At 36.9% G+C, this 26,723-nt stretch overlaps 2 protein-coding genes across 3 annotated transcripts; both read left to right on the forward strand.

Moving 5' to 3' along the window:
• Positions 1 to 3,305: 3,305 nt before the first annotated feature.
• Positions 3,306 to 7,946, forward strand: LOC149008696 (WRKY transcription factor 28-like). Its single transcript, XM_089162183.1, has 3 exons — positions 3,306 to 3,793; positions 4,034 to 4,258; positions 7,398 to 7,946. The coding sequence occupies exons 1-3, from the start codon at positions 3,531 to 3,533 to the stop codon at positions 7,567 to 7,569; spliced, it is 660 nt and encodes a 219-aa protein (XP_089018309.1). The 5' UTR covers positions 3,306 to 3,530; the 3' UTR covers positions 7,570 to 7,946.
• A 5,955-nt stretch (positions 7,947 to 13,901) lies between these two features.
• LOC149008697 (protein GIGANTEA-like) lies at positions 13,902 to 26,467 on the forward strand. 2 transcript variants are annotated; one of them, XR_016174370.1, is made up of 16 exons: positions 13,902 to 14,039; positions 14,371 to 14,649; positions 15,447 to 15,518; positions 15,662 to 15,716; positions 15,824 to 15,966; positions 16,205 to 16,479; positions 18,401 to 18,459; positions 19,359 to 19,599; positions 19,748 to 19,901; positions 20,912 to 21,121; positions 21,284 to 22,828; positions 23,615 to 23,683; positions 23,862 to 24,080; positions 24,516 to 24,608; positions 24,719 to 25,890; positions 26,120 to 26,467. XR_016174370.1 is itself a non-coding variant. In XM_089161155.1 (15 exons), the coding sequence occupies exons 2-15, from the start codon at positions 14,563 to 14,565 to the stop codon at positions 25,016 to 25,018; spliced, it is 3,522 nt and encodes a 1,173-aa protein (XP_089017281.1). In that variant the 5' UTR covers positions 13,902 to 14,039; positions 14,371 to 14,562; the 3' UTR covers positions 25,019 to 25,891. The 2 variants fall into 2 exon arrangements, 1 of the variants encoding a protein (XP_089017281.1); XM_089161155.1 differs by lacking the exon at positions 26,120 to 26,467 and having other exon boundaries at positions 24,719 to 25,891.
• The last annotated feature ends 256 nt before the right edge of the window (positions 26,468 to 26,723 follow it).

Consider the following 26,723-nt stretch of genomic DNA (forward strand, 5'->3'; position numbering starts at 1 on the left):
TTCTTACATGAAGAAGCGATTTAATCGAGATTGAAGGAATTAGAAGAATTAATAACAAACCTAAAATGACCTTAAAAGAAATTATGAGAAAGAATATAATATATAACTCATGCTTTATATATACTATGGCCTCAAACAGTACTGATCAGAAGAGAAGTATTCATATAGCCGGTCAGAAGACTAATTTTTTTTCTTCTTGTTGATTCAAGTTTACATAATTAATGGAATATACAAGTAAGAAAGGTGACAATGAAGGGTACATATTGGTTATGCAAGAGTGTTATAAAAATAAAAATAAAATAAAAATAAAAAGAAGAAGAAAGCGAAGTGGACAAAATGGGCCTGATTCATAAGATATAATGGCCTCGGCCCACCCACAAACAGCGACAAAAAGAAATGATAACCGTCTTGTCAGAACTTTTATCCAGTTATATCTTTTTCACAAATAAAGAATAACGAAAATCAATTTTAATTTTTATTAACGAGTGACGTCATGCATAGCTAAGCCATACGCAATATTAGAATCGTGTGACATAATCTCAAACCATACATTAAAACGTAATTTTTACACCAAAAAAAAAAAAAAAAAAAAAAAAAACCAGGTTGCACAAGTAGGTAAACGGTAAACATAAACCCTAGCCCCAATTTTTTGAGTTCTATTTTCAAATTGAAAAAAAAAATTATTAGTTAATTGTTTTTTTTTTTAATCTTTTCTCCTATTGGTTATAAGTAAAATGAATATACATGTAATATGATTTAAAATTAAAATTAAATAAACAATTCTTTTAATCATTACAAATGATGATTGTGTAAACTCAACTACTCAATCAATATATTGCATCTAAGCTGTTTTCCATTATTTTCTATTGACTGTAAAAAAGAAAGAAGAACAAAAAGAAGAAAGAGAAAAAATTGAAAGTTCTATTATTTTCAACTACAAAAGAATAAAGTTACCTGAAAAAAGATACCTCATTTCTCTCTAGAAAAATTGTAATTTAATGAATTTTAAATAGAAATAATGAAAATTTAAATGAAAAAACTAAAACTATAAAAGATAAATTATAGGGTCAGATCAAATGCTAAAATTGAGATTAATATATTTTTTGATAATAAAACTAAGATTAATATCTGAACAAATTTTTAAGCTAATACTTCCTTAAAAGAAAAATATCATATTGTACATGTTTCTCACAAGTATGTTATCATAATATCATATTCAACTAATGTACAGAATTCTTTGAATGGCTATCAAAAATTCAATGAACCTAGTGCCAAACAACTTTTTTTTAATATTGATGTTGGTAGGGTTTTTTCTTCATTGGTAGAGTCAGGTAGTACATGGTGGGGCTTCTCTGATTTTTTAAATCCTTAACTTTCTTTTTTCCTTTTTCTTTTGGGTTAAGTTCATTATTTCTTTGGGTAGCTAAATTTTCTATATTAACTGTTCTTTTGGGTTTTTGATGAAGCTCATTATGTGGGAAGCTAAATTTATACATTGTAATATTTATTTATTTTTTTGGTGAAATGTTGTAATATTTTTAGGAGTTTTGATATTTTGCATGCTCATTATTATCAGGAGCTAAGAGAAACATTAACTTGAACCCAGAAAACAATTTAAGAACAGCACTTTAAGTCAATTATCTTTTAAATGATTTATCTTCATAACAGCAGTACAAGCATGTAGCTCATTAAATAAGAACACAGGATCATCACCAACTTGAGGTAACTGATCCATCAGCCATTCTTTTCTCCACCGCCAAAAAAGAAAAAAGAGAGGATATCATGGAAGAGCGTCATCATAAGTATGGAATTTTGGAAAGGTTTATCACTTTTCACCATGAATGAAAGACAAAAGAAACTAATCAATGAATTTACTGTGTGGGACATTAATACATGTTTGTGAAGCTGAGATTGAATCAATGCTGGGGTACACCTGGGAAGGTACCCCACTGAGACACTGTAAAAGAAAGATCATTCTCTACAGAACTTGAGTGTCTCTGGGTATCAACTTTCACTTTTCAGTGTTTTCAAAGTTCAAACAGAGATAGCAGATACTATTAGATCACATTCCATGGAAGAGAAATGGAGAACTTGGGTTACTGTTGGATCCTTCTTGGAATTTGAGAATGGAGAAGAATGAGGAGACAGCAAAGTAAAGAAAAGCCTGATAAAGAAATTGAGGAAAGGAGAGAAGCTTTTTTTAATGGAGCTTTACAGGAAAAGTCAAATACGGCCACTCTGATATGGATCACAATGATAGCCTCACCGGCGGAGCTAAGGGGCAGATTTGCACCCAAAGATTGAGCATCATTGCATGATATTTTAAGGCTACCCCAGAAAAGGACTCCATCGAATGATATGTAATTTTCAGTTGCATTATTATCTACTCATCTCATTTCCACAATTCTACCTTCTTGAATTTATTTGTATCTCTTATTTTAATATCTTTTGTTTCAGTATTTTGAGGCTACATTTTAGAGATTTAATGTTCTTACACACCTAGAGTGAAGGAGTATCCATAGCTGCAATAGAGCTTTTTATTTATATATTTTTTTAAACTGACGATTTTTATATATAGAGGATGGGGATATTACATATGTCGTCTGCAAAGGTCAAACCCACGATTTCTCCACTAAAAAGTATGAGTCTTATTAGTCGACCAACCGTGCATTGACAGTAGAACTTTAGTATATACGTTTACTTTGTTTTGTAACTTGAGCTCTATTACCTTTTGTCATTCACCTTCTATCACAATTGAAATGCTCACTTTCTAGCAGAGGGGACTCTGAATTTAAGGCTTTCAAAGTCATTGTGGGGTTCATCCCTTTTAGATGCTTTAGTTATATACCTAACAGAAGTTTCTCTTGTAGTTTTCTTCTTAACAAAATTTTTACTTTTCTTTGCCCTCCAAAAAGGAAAAATATACATATAAGAAAATTATGAACAGCATCTCTCAAAAAATACCCAACAACGATATTGCAATATCTCACCCAAAACGCTTACCCAAAAAAAATCTCACCCGAAACTCTAAAGCCCTTAGGTATCGTATCATGAGAAAAGTTGGAGGGCCAAATCTGTTAGTTAATTACGCAAAAAAGGTGCATCTTATCTTATGGACAATAGATTGTTAGCTTACCATATTGAGTCTCTATGGAGATTGAACATTGTTTTTAACATCCATTACATTTAATTATATACACATTTGAATCTCTACACGGATCTCTCTCTCTCTCTCTGTGTGTGACAACACACTCTTATAAATACCTTGCAGATCCCTCTATTGAAGAAAAGGGTAAAAAGAAAAGAAAAGAAACCCCACAGTGGTGATGCCAACCTTAAGAGATTAAGGAGAAAGGCTCACAAAGTTTTCCTTTTTGAAGACCAAGTCTACTCTCCTTTCTCCCTTTCACAGGAAGAAGTCAATACACGGACCAAACCATCGAGAACAAAGGCCTAACTATAAGGCTTTTCAGACTTCTACAAGTGCAGCACAAACCCTAACATTCAAGAGCAGAGAGAGAGAGAGAGAGATGTCCTCAGCTTCCCAAGCTATGCTTAACCAGGGCTTGTTTGATGATCAAGAGATGTCTTCTCAGATGGGTTTCTACACCTTTGCTCCCAACTGGAGTTTTACTCCAATGGGTTGCCATCAGTCTTTAAGACTCAGCAGTAGCAACCCTTCTTCAACTGGAGCAGATATCTCTTGCAATCTCTCGGATGAGCACCGAGATATTACTTCTCTTCTGGGTGAATTTGAAGCTGCCCCAGTTCAAAGATCGAGTGCTAATCTGAGGTAAAATGATCTATCCATTTCATACTAACCCTTTTCAATTCTTTGTTGTTACCTCAAACATGAAACAACAAATTTAATTTTGTAACCAAAGAAGACAATAATCTTACACACGTCCCAGTTCAAGTTTCAATTTCCATGCAGATCTCTCTCTCTCCCCCTCTCTCTCTCTTCCCCTCCCCACTGTGTGTGTGCGTGTGCGCGGTGATGGGTTTTAATTGGGTTCAGTATTTTTGGTTTCAGGCCACGGGGAGAAATGAATCAGTACTTGGCAGCTGGTAAGAGAAGCATGGAAGATGATGAAAACTTGGAAGTTGCTGCGATGAAGATGAAGAAGGTGAAGGCACGGAGGAAGGTAAGAGATCCCAGGTTTTGCTTCAAGACCCTAAGCGACGTGGATGTGCTTGATGATGGTTACAAATGGAGGAAGTACGGCCAAAAAGTTGTGAAGAACACACTTCATCCAAGGTACTTACAAGAGCTATCTGTGCACCCACACTTCCTTCTTTTACTTATCCTTGTGTCTCTCATGCAGTCTTATTGATCATTACATGATTTATGTGTTTATTACTTATCATTCATATAACTAGGATTCAAGACTTACTAATGAGAATCCTCTCTCTCCTCATGATCATGATGTTATCCTACAATCTAATTATTTGATCTTCATTACTTTTGCAATTGCTTCCTTCCATTTAGCGTGCTTCTCTTTCTACTCAGAATAAAAAAGACACATATCTTCCAGATCTCCATGTCTCCAAATTTCTAGCTTTCACTTTTGTCTGGTGTAGTACCCATATGACCCATGTGTCTTCTATGTGTCCAAGGCACATGAACACATGATAATATATAAATTTTACGTAATTAATTAATGCTACCCAGAGAAACCTCGGGTTCCATGGCCTAAAATTATGAGGAAACCCTTAAAGCCATTTTGATTTTCTTTCTTACTTTTTGTCAGAACAAAGCCCTTGTTCTAATGTGGTCAGGGTTTCTTCCCAGTAATGCCATTCTCAGTTCTGATAAGAGGAACTACATGCAGGTCTTAATTAGTTCCACAAACATGCATTATATTCACCACAGAATTTGTTAACTTTTAAGATCCAAGGGAATATAGTTTATGAGTTTCTGGACATATGATAAAGAACCATAAGTGAAAATTTCTAACTTATAAGTGACAAAAACTAAAGGAAGCTTAGGTTCACCTGCTAAAGCATGTACAGTTACGACAGTATCTTCTGGTCGACATTGCAGACCTCTTTTTCCATTTTCAAGACTGAGCAGGTGATAGGAATAGCACTTTAGTGTGCTTGACTGTGTTGGTAGAGATCTCTTCTTTTAGGACAGTTTTGGTGGATGAGAGTGCATGGTTGATGATGGCATATGTTCTTTACTTGCTTTTTATGAGAACTGGGTTCTAAAATGATACTGAAAAACCACAATGGTATGAATTTTCATGAACCTTTCAGGATCAAGGGACCCCACCCTGAATGCCTGATGCTGTTATTCTTATTTCTTCTTTTCCTTGATCTATTTTTTCATGTCTTTGAGTCTAGACTTTTCTGAGAGGTTTTATGATTCATTCATGCTGGTATGGATATACAGTGGCAGAACCATTTTGAATTATATAACATTATAGGAAAAGAGCTTCCGAGCACAATGGATGCTCTTTAACCTTTATCTCGATCCCCATAATATATTAACTTGAGTAGTTTTTCTTCCTTTTATTCTTATTAATATTCCAAGCTAGTTTCACAAATTGAGTTTTAAGTTGATAGCATATTTTGGAATCAACTACCTGAATGCTGAGATGATATTTGCATCTCAAACTCTCAGTTGAGATAGATACATAAGTCATCAAAAATTTTAGTAACTTTTGATCTCTCTCTTTGTGTGTGTACGTGTGTGCGCGCGTTATGTGTTATCACTTATCATGCTAATGAGTGATTGAAATGTCAACTGCATCAAAGATCAGGGTTCTGTGAATGAAGTAAGTTTAGGAAGAAAAATACTAATACGTTTCCTACCTGACATAGAGTATATATTTCAACACTATTCAAGTCAGCATCTGAGCTCAACTTAGTAAATGGTTATGATATCTTTAACAACACAGTATTGATAAAATAGTAAATAAATTTTTAACAACAAATCCTCCCTCCAACTCTGCTTATGCTTATGCGAGAGCCTTTGATAGATGCTCTCTACCCGGGCAGGCCGTCTTCCTATCCTCCCACATAACATATAGTTTACCCATGTACCACGGGCTGGCCCCATGGTAGGCCTTAAGTGAGTGTGAGACAAGACGATGAGAGGACAGCCTGTTTTGGTGGAGAGGATCTCCACTTGCCGTTGGCACCATGTTTATTCTTTTTAAAACATTTAATAGACTAATCCATTCCTTTTTGAGCACCCAAGCCTACTTCGAGCGGCTAGTCTGGTCTGGTCTGGTCTGGCCTGGCTCCATTCCAAGCATATAAGTCTTAACTAGATAGGCTTAGTTAGACTTAAGACAGATTTGGCCTTAATGGGCCAACTTCTAAACACACACTCCAACACACACCACAAACACCTCCCCCCCCATCAAAATAAAAAATTAAAAAAAAAAAAACCCAAAAAGAGAAAAAGAAAAAGAAAAAGAGAGTAATAATAACCTTAAAAACCTAAGGAAAATAGAGTAAACTTATATAATGCAAGGTCCCTTAAATTATGGAACCATAATGTAGACCTAAAAAGCCTAATGAGTGATTTGTGGTTTGCTTCTTTATCTTCCACAGTAATTTTCTTTTTGAAAAACTAGAGAGAGCTTTGCCATATGAAACTTTTTTTTTTTTTTTTTTTTTTTCATTTGAAATATTAAAATAAAATGATTAGCTCCAACATGAGAATAGAACTATCAAATAGATAATGAATTCAATCCAATATAATTTTAAATTATTGTAATTATGAGAAAAAGAACCCCACAAGGGTATGGTCCTCAATTCCTCATACCATATCCAAAGGGATGTAAAATGACTATCCAACCCTACCCATGAAGCTTGAAAATCCTGTAATGCTGATGAGTCACATTCGTTGCCATTAGTTGTACACTTTTCAGGGAATCCTCTTTGTTTGTTTATTAATAATATGAGAGTAAATCAATATCAAATGAACCCCAAGTATTTATGGAGGTTGGGGGAGTTTTGTGTAGGTTGCTGCAAGGTTATTTTTGACCTTTCAATAGTCACCCTTCACAGGGACAAGTCACGACAGGTTAAGAAAAACTTAAAGAAGAACTTTTGTATGGAAGCTTTGTCTGTTCCATCTTCTTCCATGGCTCCTGAGTAAACCATGATGGCTCCATGTGTATTCTGGTTGATCATTTCTCTCTTGTCTTTGGTTTGTTCTTTCTCTTTATCTGTTCCTAACCAACTATAGAAGGTGTCTTTTGCTCGCATTCACTTTCACTGCTAAGAAGCATCACATGAGGTTCAAATTCTTTTCTGAAATATCATTTTGTTGATTCTATCTGATCTTGGGTGCGCTCGATCTAATTGTGTTTTTCATAATCAAACTTGAATGTAAGAAGTAGTGGATCTTGTAATATCACTCGTAACTGAGTTTATTGCAGGAGTTACTATCGCTGTACACAGGACAATTGCCGTGTCAAGAAACGAGTCGAACGATTTGCAGAAGACCCACGGATGGTGATTACAACATATGAAGGGAGACATATCCATTCTCCATCACATGATATGGATAACTCAGAGTCTTCATCTCACATCAATAATTTTTTCTGGTAGTACTGATACTACTTTCTCTATAATCTCCTTTGAAAATCCATCATCCATCATCTTGGCTTTCACTCATCACTATTCAGTAGGAGTGTTTCATATTTGTCCAAAACCCTTATATGTTTCATATTGATCGAGTTGTATATGATTGCTAAACTTATATGATCTTGAAATCCGGGGTTGTATGATGGTATGATCAGAGCAGAACGGTCATGCATGCACTGACCAAGAGAAATTAATGCGATTGAGTTTGCTATAATGAGAGAGGAAACCCATGCATGTCCACACATTTTACTTTCTTCGTGGAGTTCTGGCTTTTCTCACGTGAAGAAACGAGGAACAGGAAGGTGAGAAACATTATTAGGGAATTGAAGTCCCTTCGATCTTCCTCATTTTTCTCGTGTTTTTTCTAATTTCAACCAAACAACATTATGGAATTAAAAGATTCCACACCTACCTTTCCCTGCTCTTCTTTTTTCCCATCAATACAATCAAACACATCCCATGCCCGCCATGATAGAGCTTTGCTTCGCCAATTACGAATAAACATCGTCTGTGATAAGAATGGGTCAGAGTTGGTAGATGAAAATTCCATGTGGCCACGAAAGGGTGAAGGTGACGAAGGAGAGAACTGATCAGAAACCTTTTTTTGTCACTTTAGAAGAGGAAGTAAGGATCCATCGATCACCTCTCTCTCTTTCATTCATGTGTCTTCCCTTCAACACAAACATGGCAATTCCATGGGCCATGCTAGCTAGAACCCATAAACAATTTCGTCTTACAGTGTTTAATCAAATGGGTATCTATGGTAAATCTGCTTGAGAATGGCTGTTGGTCTCTACTCTATCTTTCCACCCATAAATTTGAATTTTATTTAAACTCTAGTTTGTTGGGTAATCGTTAAATTACTTAAATGCCACATGGCACAATCCTAGAAGAGAATTGTAGCAATTGTAGAAAAAAGAATTACAGAGGATGTGAATCTTACCTAAACACTTTTTTCACCACAAATTTGGGTGGAGAATCCACATGGATTCACATCGTCTGTAATTCCTTTCCCTACAATTCCCTGTAATTCCCTCATAGGATTGGCCCATGTGGCATTTAAGTAATCCAACGGTTACCCAATTCAAACTAAATTTAAATTTTATTTAAACTCTAGTTTGTTGGGTGACCGTTGGATTACTAAAATGCCACACGGCACAATCCTATGAGGGAATTACAGGGAATTGTAGGGAAAAGAATTACAAACGATGTGAATCCGGATCCACATCCTCGTTAATTCCTTTCCCTACAATTCCCTCCTAGGATTGTGCCATGTGGCATTTAAGTAATCCAATGGTCATCCGACAAACTAGAGTTTAAAATAAAATTCAAATTTATGGATGTGTTTAAATAAAATTTAAAATTAGTTTGAATTGGATAACCGTTGGATTACATAAGTGCCACATGGCACAATCCTAGAAGGGAATTGTAAGGAAAGAAATTACAGAGGATGTGAATCCAAATTTGGGTACGTCTCATCTTTAATTTTTTTATTATTATTAAATGATGAGTTTTACACTAGTTATGTGATGAAAAGCATCTGAAAAGCAACCAAAAGGTGATTTTCACTCACATTATGAGGCGTTTGCTGAGAAACTCACCTCTGATTTTTCTTATCAAATTTTGGAGGTAGAACTCATCTTTTAAAGTGCAGTAAAAAATGTAGAAAAGAGTCAAGAACTCTCCACTTGCGGATAAAGCGTGACTAATTCTCCATTAGAGCAATTGAAGTGTTTTTTATTTTTTTTAGTTGGTCAATTTTCCATTACAGCAATTCAAATATTATTTTTTTAGGTCAAAACCAATTGACATACTTAAAATTAAGTAGAAAGTGGCAATGCCTCTTTTAACTATTCTGGGTGGTCTGACTTTGGCGTCGTCGGCCCATGAAAAATAATATATTAATTCAAATAATATCTCGATAATTAATGAGGTGGGGCCCTTGAACATAACAAGTTGCCAAGTGGCCATGATGATTAAGTTTCCTCATGACACGTGTGGTTTACTCGCATAAATTTTTGAGTTCAGTGTGAGATGATTCAAACCATGACAAACAAAAAAACATTTAAAATTCAACAAATCCCCCACTAGCTGGTGAGTGCTTGGCCCCTCAACCGGCCTTGAAGGATAAGGACCAGCTTTGTGACGCCTTAAACCACTTGAATTGGCTTGTGGGCCATATGCGACGGAGACTTTATATTAGTTAGGCCGTTTTTTCCCTTTTCTGCAAGTTGTAGGCAAAGCTCAGCTGTAGCCCTTTGTGACCTTGGGTTTCATCCATTCTTCCCTCCTTTGTTTTTAATGAGTTTCTCTAATCTTCTTCTTCCCTCCTTTGTCTTTATTGAGTTTCTCTAATCTTCTTCTTGTCAATTTGAACATGTGGTGAGGTTCATGCATGAGGGTTTTCCTCTAAGTTTTTTCTGTTGGAACCTAACCATCAAGTGAAAACTCCCTTATTCTTGTTAGATGTTTTAGAATGAAAGGTATAAGGGAACTGTTATGATTGAACGTGGTCGACCATGATTCGCCTAGTCAAACCTGTTAAGCCAAAAAAGAGTGGTCGGACCGGTAGTATTACCTAACAATAGTATCTTACCTTGCTTAATCAAGTCAAGATTGAGTCCGTATTGGACTTTAGTATCATTCTTCAAGCAAGACTCAATTAACTAGGGAGAGGACGAATCCTGATACAACTCTATAACAGGAAATCTTCTTAGTACTCGAACAGACAAGAACTATATAAAGAGATACGATGACTGTTATAGGTATGCACTCTTAAGTTATTGAATACGCTGAGAGATTGAATTTGCTTCCTTTGTTCATCTAAATTAACTTGTTAGTCGGAGACGAAACTCAACCACAATGGTCGAGTACTTTTTTGCAGGTTCGGACGACCAACCAGGAGATACCGAATATAGCAACAACAGGAACGATAGACTTATTTCTCTTTTCTTTCTAGTGCATAAGTTATGACGATTATTGAAAGAACGAAGAGAGAAAATGAAGCTAGCTAATTCCAACACCTTTGTACATTAAACCAGTAAAATATAACAATATATAAAATACAGTTTAAAACATATAATTTTTATGTATAAGAGTCGAACTCATAACTTCTTCACTAAGAGGTATGAATCTTACCTAACTCAACATTGACAAAATACACACTTAATAATAGAATTTAATACATTTTAAAAATAAAATAGGATCGATAAAAATATATATATACTATTTTCAATGAAATTCGAATCCAGATCATCTCCCAGTGCTTCCCGATGGCTTCCTGACCACAAAAACCAGTGGGAAAAAAAAAGTTTTATATTTTTATTTTTTTCAAAAAGTGTTTTTCACTGTGAGCCCCACTAATTTTTGTGGTCAGGAAGAGTCGGAGAGCACATTGGGGTGGCTGATCCGGACACATGAAATTCTTTGTTTAATTCCTCCATCCTTATTTTATTTGAAATTCAAGGGTAATTTAGTTAAAATATTGGTGTCCGAAACCAAACCAAACCAAACGCGGACCATATGACAGAAAAAGAGAATTGACACGTGGCTACTGGCGACGTCATGTGGATCATCCATACATGGGCGTCGATGTTGTATACCCATAAACATTAGTGGGTGAGAATGGCCTGGTGGGCCCTTGGTCGTCACGTCTATGGAAAGACCTAGCAATTCACACACTATTGATCCACGTCAGGAGGTTGTACATATCGAAATCTGGGTTCCTATTGGACAACGGACGGGGCTCAGAAAGATCCGTGATTCGTGAAACCGTGCGGTACCCTAGTTGTGGTCTTAAAATTTTATAAAAAGAGGTAGAGCAAATCATCATCAATAAAAATAGGAGCATTTTCTAAAGTGGAAAACATGACAAGTAATTGTGGCCACATGTCAATTCAGGGTTGGTAGAGTGGTAAGATTCATACTTCTCAGCGGAGACTTCTCATGGGTTCAACCCTTGCAAAGAACAAAGTTCCCTCTGAGGATGTAATCGAGGTACGCTGAAGCTAGCCCGGATGAACCTTAGACAGAAGAAGAAAAAATATTTGTGGCCACATGCACGTTATTGAACTTCGAGCCTTGTCGATCTAAAGTGCCCCTTGTCTCCAACTTATGGTTAGTCCCTTATAATCAAAGAAGGAAAAAAAAACTTATGATTAGTCCTCGCATGCCACATCGTAATCAAATAACTAATCATGTGTTTGGGCTCCTAGTTTAACGACTAATTAGATAGGAATTGACACAAATCTTACAGATTAGTTGCCAATCATATCAGGCTCCCTCATTAACGACCAAGAATTCGAGTAAAACAAATTCAAAAAATATAATCAAATTCAAATTATATAGACCCATCAAATAGAAGAGGTACCCAAACCTAACATATGATACCAATGGCTTTACCTCTCTTCGTGCTATGACTTGAGCTGATCGGTATGTGTCAGTGTTCTACCAAATAAAAAAGGGGAAATTTCAATTAAAACCCCCTAAATTACCTCCTAATATTAATGAGTTAACTAAATTATCAATCAAACCTACTACTACCAACACCATTAGAATCGGCTAGTTTTTATTTACTTTATTTATTAATTTCTAATATTACCCTCATGATTCAAATTTAAATCCACTATTCATTAATCATACATCTTAAACTTTGTAAGGATTTATGCTTTGATAGAGAAAAAAGTCGAGACAGTAGAGGAATACGAAGAAATAGTTGAGCATAAGGCTTTTCGTTCAAGGGTATTCTTGTCTTTTTAAGAAGTTTAACTTACTTGCATTAGCACTAACTCTGATTTCTTGGCGGCAATGGGTATTTTTAATATATTTTGACCCCGCCAGGGGTTTGATTGATAAATTAAATAACTTAGCAAACGGCATTAATTTTAGGAGATAACTCGGGGGATAACGTGGGTGATGTTAATTAAGATGATTCCAACACAATTTTCTTTTCCAAATTTAAGGACAAGTGGTTCGACCAAACCTGATACATGATTTAAAACCACGAAGTGTATAGCATCAATAAAAACTAAGTTCACCACAAAAGAAGAAAAAGTTAAATAAGAGTAAAACAATAGTATAATCAAAGATTAGCTCAATTGGCAATGCTCAATACCTCTTAATGAAAAGATAGAGTTCAACTCAACCTAATGCCATTCCCACAAAATAGAGTAAATCAATCATCAAAATTTGTTCTTTAAGCAAAATAGAATTAAAATTGCTTCAAAAGGCTGATGACTTATGGTACGTTATCCGTTTGCATTTTAGAAGGTTTTTTTTTTTTTTTTTTTTGGGTATAAAGGCACTTGTTTAAGGAGGGGATGAAGCTTTTATATATTGGAAATGAGAATATTACATATGCCATCCACAATGATCAAACTTACAATCTATTTACCAAGAGGTATGGGTTTTACTACCCGACAAACACTGTATTGGCCAATGATACTATTTATATATAGGAGAAAGACTAAAGAAAAATTACATTCGCCATCAACAATGGTGAAACCCACAACCTCTTTACTAAGAGGACCTTACTTTGTAGTTGATCCATACTAAATTTGAAAACATGTACCACAACCATCAACCATGGCGTGTGACTGACGATTGGTTCAGCTCAGGTTCTCTTGGGTCTGGTCCATAGATTTGGTTTTTTCGGGCTACCATCTTGAGTATACATTAGTCATTTCATGTCCCATAAGGCTACGTTTGTTTGCAATGGCAAGGTGGGGAAAAAGGGGTAAGAAAAAGAAAAAAATGTGAACTCCATGTGTAGTGGGGTGTGAGAAAAGAAAACGAAAAGAAAGAGTTTCGTGAAAAAATGAGAGTGGTGGGTCCCACTTTTTACTTTACCATAGAATTCCACCAAAATTGTGGAGTTTTAAAAAGCCTTGAGGTGAGAAAATAGGGCTACCACCTCATCATCACTTTCTCATTCCAATCAACCAAACAATATACACTTTTTAAGAAAAATAAAAAAATTTGTTTTTTTCAAAAAATTTCCCAGCACACCTTTATTCCAGCAAACAAACACAGCTTTTACATTTTTCGTGGTTGACGATTTTGACTAATAAATCATAATATGCTCCCGGATGAGGACCTCCACGAGCGTGCATGCATGGGGGATTTCATGTATGTGTGGGATGCATACATGTGGATGTATGAATACATGGAGCTCGATGCTGAGGAAGAGCGAGAAAATATCAATGCCACGTAAGCAGCTATCGCAGCGAGCTATTGTGCCAGCTCGGCTGAACGCAGCAGCTGTGAGTATCTTTTTCTCGCCTCCCGTTACCCCTCGATCAACTACAAAATCCAAGTCCTTTCTCATTTATGTTTCGCTTTCTGTTCTCATAGATGAACCACATACATGGTCTAGGGGAAATCTGAAGAACGCCGCTCCAGAATCGTGTTAGCACTTTCTCTGAATGGAGAATTGAGTACGATTTTCGCTTCTTCTTTGTTTGTTTTTTCCTAAATTTTTTGAAGTTCAAGTCCTGGTTTGCACGAATGCCAGTTCTTCTCTGCTCTCATTTTCTTCTTCATTTTAATTCTGAGTTTCTTCAGCAGAGTTCTTGACTTTTCTGTTAGGATTTTGAAATTATCGTTTCCTCTCTTTTTCTGCTTCTCACTAACTGTTTGATTTCGAAGAGCAAGGAGTTCCAGATTTTATATTTATTTATTTGAACTTAATCTCAGCTTTAACCGTTGTGTTTCTCCTTCTTCTGTGGTTTGCCTTATGCTTTGTGCTGATGATTTCTTGTGTTACAGTTTCTTGAAGATGGCAGAGATGAGAACCGTAGATTTATGAGAGGATTAACACGCGGAAGTTAATATACACTTCAGATTGATTATCGTTGTAAATTATTTTCTCCAAAGAAGTGTAGATATAGTGACTCTTGAGTCTCGATTGCTCACGGCCGGAGAGTATAGCGTAGAGATCTTTCTCCCATAGATTTTACCATGGTGAGCACAAGCGAAAGTTGGATCGATCATCTTCAATTCTCCTCGTTGTTCTGCCTTCCCCCTCAAGATGCTCAACAGCGGCAGGTTTGGTGGAAACAATCCATGTTAATTTTTTACCATTTAGCTATAATTGCTTCAATTTGTTGACGAAGGACGTAGTTGTCTTTTTTTGTTAACTCGTCTATGCAATGGTTGTCGCACCACAATGGTTTGTTGCATAACTATATATTTTTCTTTTTCTTGGATAAAACGGAATCCGTATAATTTCTGTTTTTCCTACTTGGTGATGAAGAATGGAGCTAGGCCTTGTGAATGAATGAAGGACGGAACAACTATGTCCCTAGAACATATCAAAGTAAAGCTTACACTTTAGAACACCGATAGAGATATGAAGCCAATCGCTGGAGCCATTTTTTGTTTCAAGTTATTGGTAGCTGTATAGCTCAAAATAGTTATTCCACTGTGGATCTGTAGCAACTTCCTTTTAATAATTTTTGAACTCAGCTTGTTTTTAGGAAGGCATGAATCCTTCTTTTGCTGAGACGAATTTTTATGCTGACTTGAATCCTTGTTTATGTTTGACATCTTGAGACTTTATCCTTGTCTTTCCAATATATCTTTGAAGTCCCTGGCCTTAGATTGAAATGTGAAAAATGGTTTGAAGCTTAGAATTTTGATGTATAACTTCAACCATATGAATATCTGTTGTATTGGCCCTTATGTATGCCATTTACTTGATAAAGTGAAAATTTAATATGTTCTTTACAATATTTTATTTAATGTGCATGCTAAGTTTTGATTCCTGGTCTGTCATTGCAAATTTCCAAATTTCCCTCACCTCTTCTACTTTGACTGACGCATGTGTCTGACATTTTTTCTAGGTCCAAATTACCGCTTATGTTGATTATTTTGCTCAATTTACTTCAGAAAGATTTCCTGAAGACATTGCCAAGGTGTGTTATTAGTGCCTCATCGGTTCTGTGTTGGATGCCTAATATTGATCTGAATTTTACATGTTGTGAAGTTCAAATATTGTTTAATGAAAGGTTCCATGACAAGTTTTTAACTGCTAAAATGAATTTGTTCCCTTTGACAGCTAATCCAGAGTCACTATCCATCCGAGGAAAAATACCTTCTCAATGATGTTTTGGGTATTAGAACAACAGATTATTCATATTAATTAAAATTTCCACCTTTTTTTGTTTTTAATAATTGCCAGGGGAAGCATAATAACCTTTCAAACTTTGCTTTTTTCCAGCGACTTTTGTACTCCATCATCCAGAACATGGGCACGCTGTTGTCCATCCAATTATTTCCTGTATAATTGATGGTACATTGGTGTATGACAAGCATAGTCCTCTATTTAGTTCTTTCATTTCCTTGGTCTGCCCAAGCAGTGAGGTATGGAACAACCAAAACAAAAGAATATTAATTATTTCTTACCAAGATTTGATTCTGATAATGTCCTGTAAGCTTTATTTGCTGTAGTTGAAACTTACTCTCTATGATTTGCAACTTTATGCTTTAAATCCCATCAGTAATCGCCCTCTCCCCTGCCCCAAACAGTTACTTGCATAAAGCACATATGCTTAATGTTGAAGAATGGGCATTTTTTTCATAACTAATCCTTGATTTACAGAGTGGATACTCCCAACAATGGGCTCTAGCATGTGGAGAAATTTTGCGGGTATTAACTCACTACAATCGCCCAATTTACAAATCTGAAAACCAAAATGATGAAGCAGAGAGAAGCAGTAGTGGCAGCCATGCAACGACAAGTAAGTCCTCTGAAAGGGAAGCCTGTTATTCATCTTTGCAGCAACATGAGAAAAAGCCTATACGGCCATTGTCTCCCTGGATTGCGGATATATTGCTTGCTGCACCTCTGGGTATTAGAAGTGATTATTTCCGCTGGTAAGTGAATGCATGTGTCCATGTTTCTGTGTAGTGAAGTCACATTTCTTTAACGATACATGGTTTGTAATTGTTATTTGAGCCTGTTAGTTAAGAAACATGTCAAATATGCATAAGATATAGATTAAACAAGGTGCAGAATTCCTGGTCCAATGAGTGCTGGCAAGTATGTGGTCTGCACAATTATATCTGCCACAATTGTGCATGTGATGGGTTGGAATTTAGTTGATAAGACCCTAAGTCCCCTTCTCACATGTCAAGTTTTGGACCAAATAGATTTTACTAAGTAGGGGAATAAGATATGTAGGCTACCAGAAAAGGTTTCATGGATTTCTGAGAGGACATTGATTTTTCTACAATATTGACTTTGCTAGTAAGCTGGTTCTAACAATGGTGCAATGGGTTTGAGGCCCTGAGCAATTATGTAGGTTCTCTGAACTGGGAAAGGATAAAGAAATGGTTCTATGATTATGACCAACATTGTATGATGCATCTACCAGTGCACATGTGTTGTATTTTTGTTTTCCTAGTGCTACAACTTAGCGTGCTTAAGTGAAGAAACCTGCTCATATAGATATTCAAACTTAGTTGAGTAAAGGATCATGAACTTGAATGTTTAATTGTGTTTGGGCATAAATAGAATCGCGCCGGGGTTTTTTTTTTTTTTGGGGGGGGGGGGGGTTCACCAATAGCATTTTTGAAAACTGTAAACAAAAAACAGTGTGGTTTTTATCAAAAAGCTGTACTTTAGTTTGTAATGCAACCTGTGTGTCATTTAGTCCACACCTTCCAAATCAAGCAGCCCAATATACCAACTTAATTTAAGGGAAAATAGAAAGTTCAAATCACCATCCACTAAACATTTTGATCAATATCTGTTCTCTCTAAATCTGTTCAGAAGTAACTTGCAAAATAATTTGTCCTTAAAACTTTCCTTTTTATTGCGTAATCAAATTACTAGTCCTAAAACTTGTGGAAATGCACAAATTTCTGAATTTTTTATTTTCTAGAAAAGAAATAGAATAGAGAAAGTAGATTTTGTACTTGCCTTCGATCCTAACAAAATAAAGTAGGCAAAAGTGAAGTCCAAAGAAGAAAGTGGACTGAAGAGATAGGAGAAGAGGATGGGAAATGAGATGAGAAATAAAAACTGGTAAAAGACAAATGACAAATGAAAGATGTAAGTCAGAGGAAAGAGAAAAACCCAAAGATCCAGGAGAATCTCAACTAAATGGGGTTTGCTACATGGGCCCTTGCCCTCCAGTAGGTTCTACCCAAGCCCCAAAGTCATATTTGTTGGTATCACACCTAGACCATGCAGGTGCTTCCTCACATACCAATTACACAAAGCATGTATTGTTCCAATTTCTCCATCCAAGGACTCCTCTTGATGGAAGTTTGATTCCATGGGTTCTTATGGTTGCCCTTGCTTACTCACTTCTCATACTGTTTTTGGCTCTCTTGGCTTCATAGCTAGTGGTTTCTATATGAATTTTGGCTTCATACTGTTTCGCGCATGAAATAGCAGTGCTGTAATTGAACTAAATCATGGAATTGTAGAAAAAAATTCTTATAATATTTACGTGTTTGAAACCCATTATATAATTTTATGCTTGATCGATTAAGATGATATTCTCTCTTTTAGGATGAAGCCATTTATATCTTTTGGTTTCACAATTAATTTAAAATTTTTGCTTTGTTTCGTCTGCACCATGATTCAATCAATCCATTTAGCTTCTTTAGTAGTAACGTTATAGTCGTAAAGATTTACGATCTCCTTTGTACGGAGAAGACTTAGGATTTAGATGTATCTATGGAAAGGTAATCATTTTCTTAATTAATTTTGTGGATCTGAATTTCCGGAAAGAGTTGTAGGGTCAATCCTCTACTTAGCAAGCTGACAGAGCTTTCCCTTTAACAGGTGTGGTGGGGTAATGGGTAAATATGCAGCTGGAGGAGAATTGAAGCCACCTACAACTGGTTAGTGAAGTATCTTTTTTGTCACAAGTGTATGTAATATGGCATGCAACTCTTGCTAATATTAATTTTCTTCGATACTTTCTCATTATATATGTTTGCCATGATTTGTTGCAACATAGAGAGCATCTCACGAGTTTGCTGTCTGATCCTCATTTTATTTCTCATGTCCTCCTTCACAATCCCTATCTTTGACGCCAAACCCTAGCAACTGAAGTCAGAATTACACATTACTGTAGATAACGGTGATTTAAAATCACATCACTCTCTTCCTACTCATTTGAAGCCCGAGGGAGGATATTGACTCTCAGGTTTCCAGGTCATCTGGCCTGGCTCAGCAGCCACAGATTCCAGTAACCCCTTAAACATGGGTGTAGTGTCAATAGTGTGTAGAACTTAATGTTCTGAACTCATGTAAATGCAGTCCATAGTTCTCACAATTCACCCTTTCTCTCTTTAAGTTACAGACCTTATGCTAAATTTAGGAAATTGTCAATGAAAATCTATTTCAGGGGAAGTATTTTATGTCTTTCCAAGGAAGTATTTTCCAGACATGAAACTACTTTTCATGTTTTCACTGAAATTCTACATTACTGATAGGAAGACAGTTAAACTGATGGTACAGTGGGGCAATTAATGTTGCTTTTCTGTCTTATGTTATTTACTTCAGTTACTCTTCGTTAGGCCAATCCAAGAATTAGGATACTTGAAACTAAAGACCAAAGCTATTTTATGGCTGCCTCAAACCATAGGCTTCTTCAGATGTTTATGAATGGATAAATTTATACTTGTGAACATTATCTGGAGAATTTCCTCTGTTCTATACTTTTAAATTTCAAACAACGAATACAATTAAAGGCCTAAACGGGGCTCACTCTGAAGTTATTTGTTTCTGTGATTAGCTTCTGGGCGTGGATCTGGGAAGCATCCTCAGCTTATGCCATCGACTCCCAGATGGGCTGTTGCTAATGGTGCTGCTGTTATACTAAGTGTATGTGATGAGGAAGTTGCACGTTATGAGACTGCTATTCTTACTGCTGCTGCTGTACCTGCACTTTTGCTTCCTCCTCCGACAACAGCTTTGGATGAGCATTTAGTTGCCGGGTTACCAGCTCTTGAGCCATATGCACGCTTATTTCATCGGTGAATATATGTACCTTCTGTTAGCAATTTTCTTGGGTAGTTTGGATTCTCTCTTCTTTGTCTTCTACTCGATACCTTCCATTTGCTTTCCCTTTCCCAAAGCATCTTTGAGGAAAAAGAAATTAGAAGGTACCTTCATTGTTTTCAGATATTACGCCATTGCCACTCCAAGTGCCACCCAAAGACTTTTACTGGGACTTCTTGAAGCTCCACCATCATGGGCTCCAGATGCGCTTGATGCTGCTGTACAGCTTGTGGAACTGCTCCGGGCAGCTGAAGACTATGCAGCCAGTGGCATGAGGGTAAGTAGCTTCCCAAGTTTTAAGATATTTTATTTTCCTCACCATTTTGGCCATACCTTGTTCTTCTGTAAGCTCTGCAATATAGTTTAAATATATCTAGAATTCAGATCCATTATCAAATAGAAAATTTGGTTTAATGACCATTTTATCAGCCAATTTTGTGCAATATTATTGGCTTTTCGCTTGAACTTAGCACATCCCTCAGTGGCAGTGGGGTGGGTGGGGATGTTCTTTCTGTGTGTGTGAGTGTGGAAGCATTGAATGAATGATTTAAATCTTTAAGCTTTGCATGGTTTGAAATCTATAAATTCATTCTTTCTTAGAAGCAACTCCAAATCATACTCTTACAGCAATGCCTCATAATCTGGTGTGACACTAAAACTAAGATGGTACTTTTTAACTTAGCCCACCATGATTTTTGCAATGATCTATGATCCTTTGGTCATCCGTTCCAAGGTTTTAAATCAGTTGGTTTTGGAACATGGGTCTTGGGGACAAAAATGATTATCTCAAGATTTCAGCTTTCAGCCAAAGTGTTGGTTAAATGAACTTTACGATTGTGTTATCAAAAACATGATTATGTTTCTAATATATCCTAAACTTTCATCCTAAAATTCTTGGAATCGTGTATAACTTCTGGGGGCTTAAATTATATACATTTTTTTTTATATGAAATTATACTTTATGAATGAGTTGAAATTCTAATAAATGCGTATGAGAATAGATAACACAATGATGTAAACAATATTGCGAATGACGCACATGTCATTCGAAATTTATATATTAAGTGACTTTAACTGGTAGTCAAAATATTACAAACTTAACATTGTCCCAATCCTAGCATTCATTTTGGGGAACCAGATTGGTTTAATAGGACTGCATATTGTTTTCATCATTCACACGTGCATTTTTATTTTTCCCCTGGAAAACAAAATTGGAACTCCAACTGAACTCAACAATCAGCACAGAGCTCCTGTCAATTTTTAATTGTTGTTGCTTTCTTGATGTAGCTTCCAAGGAACTGGATGCATTTGCATTTCTTGAGGGCAATCGGGACTGCAATGTCCATGAGAACAGGTATTGCTGCAGATGCAGCTGCAGCTTTACTTTTTCGAGTACTTTCACAGCCTGCACTGCTTTTTCCTCCTTCAAGGCAAGCTGAAGGAGTTGAAGTTCAACATGAACCTCTGGGTGGTTATATTTCATTTCACAGAAAGCAGGTGAGAGGAACTTTCTTCTTTTGATATTTAATTTATGGCCATGTTTGTTTAGTTAACTGGCTTAAACCTGATACCTTGTTGCACTGGATTAACTTTGAGGTTCTTCTTTGTAAGGTAAAGTTTCTGTAACTAATGACTATTCTAAATGTGATATATGACCAGATAGAAGTTCCAGCTGCTGAAGCAACTATTGAGGCCACTGCCCAAGGGGTTGCATCAATGTTTTGTGGCCATGGCCCCGAAGTGGAATGGAGAATTTGTACAATCTGGGAAGCTGCTTATGGTCTGATTCCCTTGAGTTCATCAGCTGTTGATCTACCTGAAATCATAGTGGCAGCACCCCTCCAACCTCCTGTATTGTCATGGAGCCTGTACTTACCACTCCTTAAGGTCTTAGAGTATCTTCCTCGAGGAAGTCCATCTGAAGCATGTCTCATGAGGATATTTGTTGCTACAGTGGAAGAGATTCTTCGGCAAACATTTCCTCCTCAATCCTCAAGAGAGCAAACTAGAAAATCAAGATATATTTTTGAAGTTGGGTACACATCCAATAACCTTGCAGTGGCTGAGCTCCGTGCAATGGTCCATTCACTGTTCTTAGGATCATGTGCCTCTGTTGAGCTTGCATCTCGCCTGTTGTTTGTTGTATTAACTGTGTGTGTCAGTCATGAAGCCCATCCCAATGGGAACAAGAAACCCAGTGGAAGTGATACTTATCCTTCCAACGGAGTTGCTGAAGACCGGCAGCCATTAAATGAGAAGCAAAGGGACGTGAGACCTAGGAAAGTAAAAAAACAGGGACCTGTAGCAGCTTTTGATTCTTATGTCCTGGCTGCTATTTGTGCTTTGGCCTGTGAACTTCAGTTGGTCCCACTGATTTCAAAGATTGGTAAAGGTTCAGATTTCAAGGGTGTACTTTCTGCAGCCAAGCGTATGAAAATAAATGGATCTTCAGATGATTTTCAAAATGGTATTGGTGCTGCAATTCACCATACTCGTAGGATATTAGGAATTCTAGAGGCACTTTTTTCTTTGAAGCCATCTTCTGTTGGCACGCCATGGAGTTACAGTTCCAATGAGATAGTTGCTGCAGCAATGGTTGCTGCTCATGTGTCTGAACTATTTAGACGGTCAAAGGCCTGCATGCATGCTTTGTCTATCTTGATGCGATGCAAATGGGATAATGAAATTTCCACTAGGGCCTCTTCACTTTATAGCCTCATTGATATTCATGGTAAAGCTGTTGCTTCCATTGTTCACAAAGCAGAACCACTAGAAGCTCAGTTAGTGCAAGCACCATTATGGAAAGAAGCCTCAGTATGTTTGTCAACTAAAAATCAAGGAAATTGTTCGAACACCTACTGCTTTGGACCAGAGCATTCCACCAGTGCGGGTTATCATGGTCCCTCGTCTTCTAAAACATTCCTTGAATGTGAGAAAGCATCGCTATCAATTGATGCTACAGAAAATAACTTGAGAAAAAGTATAGCAAGTTTATCAATGGATGCTTCGGAGTTGGCAAATTTCCTCACAATGGACAGACACATAGGATTTAATTGCAGTGCAGAAGTTTTTCTAAGTACTGTACTTGCGGAGAAACAGGAGTTATGTTTCTCCGTTGTTTCACTTCTGTGGCACAAGTTTATTACATCACCAGAAACACAGCCGAGTGCTGAGAGCACTTCTGCTCACCAAGGGTGGAGACAGGTAATTTGTTTTGCAACTCTTTTGTCTTAATTATATAGAAGTACTTCAAAAAGAAAGTTAGTTTTTAATTTGAACCATCTTTTGATTTAAAAAAAAAGAAAGATTGAACTTGATTTGAAAAGGACATACAATCATACACACAAACAGATACATGGGAACAACAGCTTTTTGTTTTACAGAGCAAAATACCATTTTGATGTTGATTGAAAAAGTACAGTATATGCCAACATTAATTTTTTTCCCTTTCTTGTATTTGCTAAAAAGAACTGGAAACAGCTCCAGGTGTAAGGCCCTGTACATTATGACTCTTTCCAAACCCCGTAATGGTGGGAGATTCATGCATTGGGTACATCCCCTGGTTTGTTTAAAGCTGTAGCTTTATTACATTCATGCTGTTCGGACATAAAAGTGAAGTCTGTACTCAACCTTGTGTCAGAATACTTCCAAGGCTCCAGCATGAAAGATGTTTCTCAAAGTTGGTCATTCTTGTGCCTTATTGTTTTTTCTTTTCTGTTTAGCATAAGCAAATTGTTCTTCTCTAGCATAAGTAATTTATTCTTCTCAAGCATCTGGACTGCAGTCCTTTAGAAATTGTGATCCTCTAGATGTCGAAGCCTTTAGAGGTTTAAAATATCTTTTAAGGTTTATGGCATGTCATATAATTAGCACGTTTCTAAATCAAACATCATGTTCTTTTGTTAATGAGGTCTACTGAAAATATAATGAACCATCTATGAGGTGGTAACCTCCTTTTTTCATGACTGACCAACTTTGCATCATGTGCAGGTAGTTAATGCGCTATGTAATGTTGTTTCAGCATCTCCAACAAAAGCATCAACTGCTATTGTGCTTCAGGTCCAAACTTTTGTTTTACTTTGTGAAATTCTTGCCTCATGCTCATGGACATTCAATGCAGGCTGGTGTCACACACACACACGCACACTAAGTACCTGTCTCCTTACTTTCTTTTTGGACAAGTATATGTGTTTGCCACTCAGCTGTTTACTCATTTAGTGATTTTGTGCCCCTGTAGGCGGAGAGGGAATTGCAACCTTGGATCGCGAGGAATGATGAGCATGGTCAAAAGATGTGGAGAATTAACCAGAGAATAGTAAAACTAATTGTGGAGATTATGAGAAATTATGATAACCCAGAATCATTTGTAATTCTGGCAAGTGCTTCTGATCTTCTTTTACGTGCAACTGACGGAATGCTTGTCGATGGGGAACCATGCACTTTACCACAGCTAGAGGTAATAACAAAGGAAACTATTGATTCATCGCTTTCTTCTTTACAAAGATTGCAATACCAAGTTGATGCCATGGCATCCAAACTCCTTGAATGCCTAAGATGCCTGGGAAGTTAAATTGCTATCTTGCTGGTGTCACCTTGTTTTTGTGACCTTCTCCACCACCTGGTTGCTTTGCCACTTTGATAACTATGGTCCAAACATCGTGTTTAGAGCTTTCTAGTTATGTCGTAGATCTTTGTATGAACTAATAACATTTTGCATGTCCGCTTGTGAAAAAAAGAATCTCAATTTTCATTCTTCAAGGTGCCAAGTGTATTTGAATATTCTTTACACAGTCTTATAGAAAAATTTTAATCTCATTTTGATTGATGGTTAAAGATGTTAAAATCACCTTACTGCTTCAGTTATTTAAGTTGACAATTCGTAACTGTGCAGCTCCTGGAGGCAACCGCTAGAGCAATTAAGATTGTGCTTGAATGGGGAGAATCTTGGCTGGCAGTCACAGATGGCCTGTCAAACCTAGTAAAGGTAACCTTCCTCTACCCCCTTCTCTTTCCTGCCACTTGTTCCAATTGGGTCCTTGTTAGAACTAAGTTTATAACTTGTTCGATGTGATTAATTGATGGAACTGCATGCAGTGCCGTCTACAAGCTACCATCAGCTGCCTCTCTCATCCCAGTGCTCATGTCCGCGCTCTTAGCACTTCAGTCCTGCGTGATGTATTACTTATCCCTTTAGTTAACTTGAATGCTGAGCAAGAAGAGATGCAGAACGTACAAGATCCACGCTCCCATCACTTGAGTATGGGCATCATCCACTGGCAAGCAGACATTGAGAAGTGTTTAACGTCGGAGGCTCGTATCCGGATTGCATCTGGAACAACAATCTCCTTTCTTGATTCTGCTGCAAAGGAGTTAGGCTGTACCATTTCAGTATGAAATTAACCAATGGCTATTCAAGGTTCAACCCATTGCCCCCAAACACGGGACCAGGCCTTTGAAAACTAAATTACTGTAGTTTTTAAACTATTAGCATCCAACCACCAATATGATGTAAACTTTGGTATCAGTCATCACAGTGAACTGAATTTTGGGGTCTTATGTTCTTATGGACGGAGGCCTGAGTGGCTTACCTATCCATTTAATATACTTTCATGTGAGAAGACGTATGTATGGCAATGGGGAAGATGGGGATAGCTGTATGGTATTTGTATATATTGATTTTTTTGTATTTTTTTATTAAGTTAGAAATGAGGATGCTAAGATGGACAAGTAGAGTTGGTTTGGAAGTCGTTCTCATAAGTGATAAGTTCCGAAAAAATCATTTACAGTGGCGGTCACGTTCAACTAAGGCCTATAAATGCCCCTGTATGGAGAAGTGATATAATCCGGATTGAATGAACTAAAAAAGATAAGGGCAGACCTAAGAACTTATTGAAAGGCAAGAATCTATGTAGTCAACCTTATTTAGTTGAGACAAAGCCTATTGTTGTTGTTGCTGTTGTTGTAATGTTTTTTCTAGGCCTGATCCTACATGTCTAGTACTACTCATTCTCAAATGAATGGTTTGTTGGTTGTTGCAACACTGTAGCTATTTTGCTTCTTTAAACTTTATGATCTTGTTGTATGTGTAGTTTTCTGTTGAACAAGTAGACATGAGATATGAGAAGAAACTTCTTTGGTGTTAAGAATTTGATGCTAACAGATATGACGTGTTTGGTGTCATGCAGGAACCTCCATGGTCTGAGGTCAGCACACAAAGACTAAAGGCCGCAGGGGCAAAGACCGTTGGTCTCTACAACAAGTGTAAGGTAAGCTTCTATTTTTCCTGATTTTGGATTTATAGAAACCCAGATGAGCTACATTTTGCAAATCTTCTCCAACCAGGCAGGCTGTTCGCCCATCCCCTTCCCCTCCAGATGGGCGACACATAGCTTGCCCGTATATTTTTCTGCTTTTTATACAAAATGTTTAAACTGATATAGATATCGTTTTTCATTTTAATTTTTCTGATTTTCTTGGGTGTTTTGGAGTTTGAAGATCAGTTGGGGTTGTTGGAGTTCGACCCACCCAAAGAAGAAAAGAGAAATTGGAAGATTGAAGTGCAATTTAGTCAAAACCCAGTTCTTGCACTAAAGTTCAGTCAGGCCAACTCGTATCGGAATCCTCAAACCCACAGGTATAAATTCTGACTTGGATACTGATGGTGATACCATAATTTAAATCCGTACCCTATGCACAACTAAATCAAGACAGCCCATAAAAAAAAGGGTCTGATGTCTCGGTATCGTATCATGCATGATTATAGTTGGAGGTCATAGAGGGTATAATGTACAAAATATTTGAACTCCAGGCACTCATGTGACTTCGGAAACCTAGAAAAGTGACATTAGAAAGGGCACGGGACAAGGGGAGCCCCAAAATTTGATTAATTCCTCAATTTTAGATATAAATCATCCCTCGACAGGAAAGAAGGCCCCCAAATAGGAAAACTAAAGTAAATAAGGGTATAAAGACGAAAAAAAACCCACCCAAAACAAAAAAGCGAGAAAGAAAAAAAGGAAAAAGAGGAAAAAAAAGTCAAGAAGGAAAGGCGGAGGAAGGGGGGTAGGGGGGGGCGGCGCTCGCCCGATCCGGTGCCCTG

Source organism: Hakea prostrata, chromosome 7, assembly GCF_041222555.1.
Source record: "Hakea prostrata isolate BN-2017 chromosome 7, UWA_Hpros_2, whole genome shotgun sequence".
NCBI lineage: Eukaryota > Viridiplantae > Streptophyta > Magnoliopsida > Proteales > Proteaceae > Hakea > Hakea prostrata.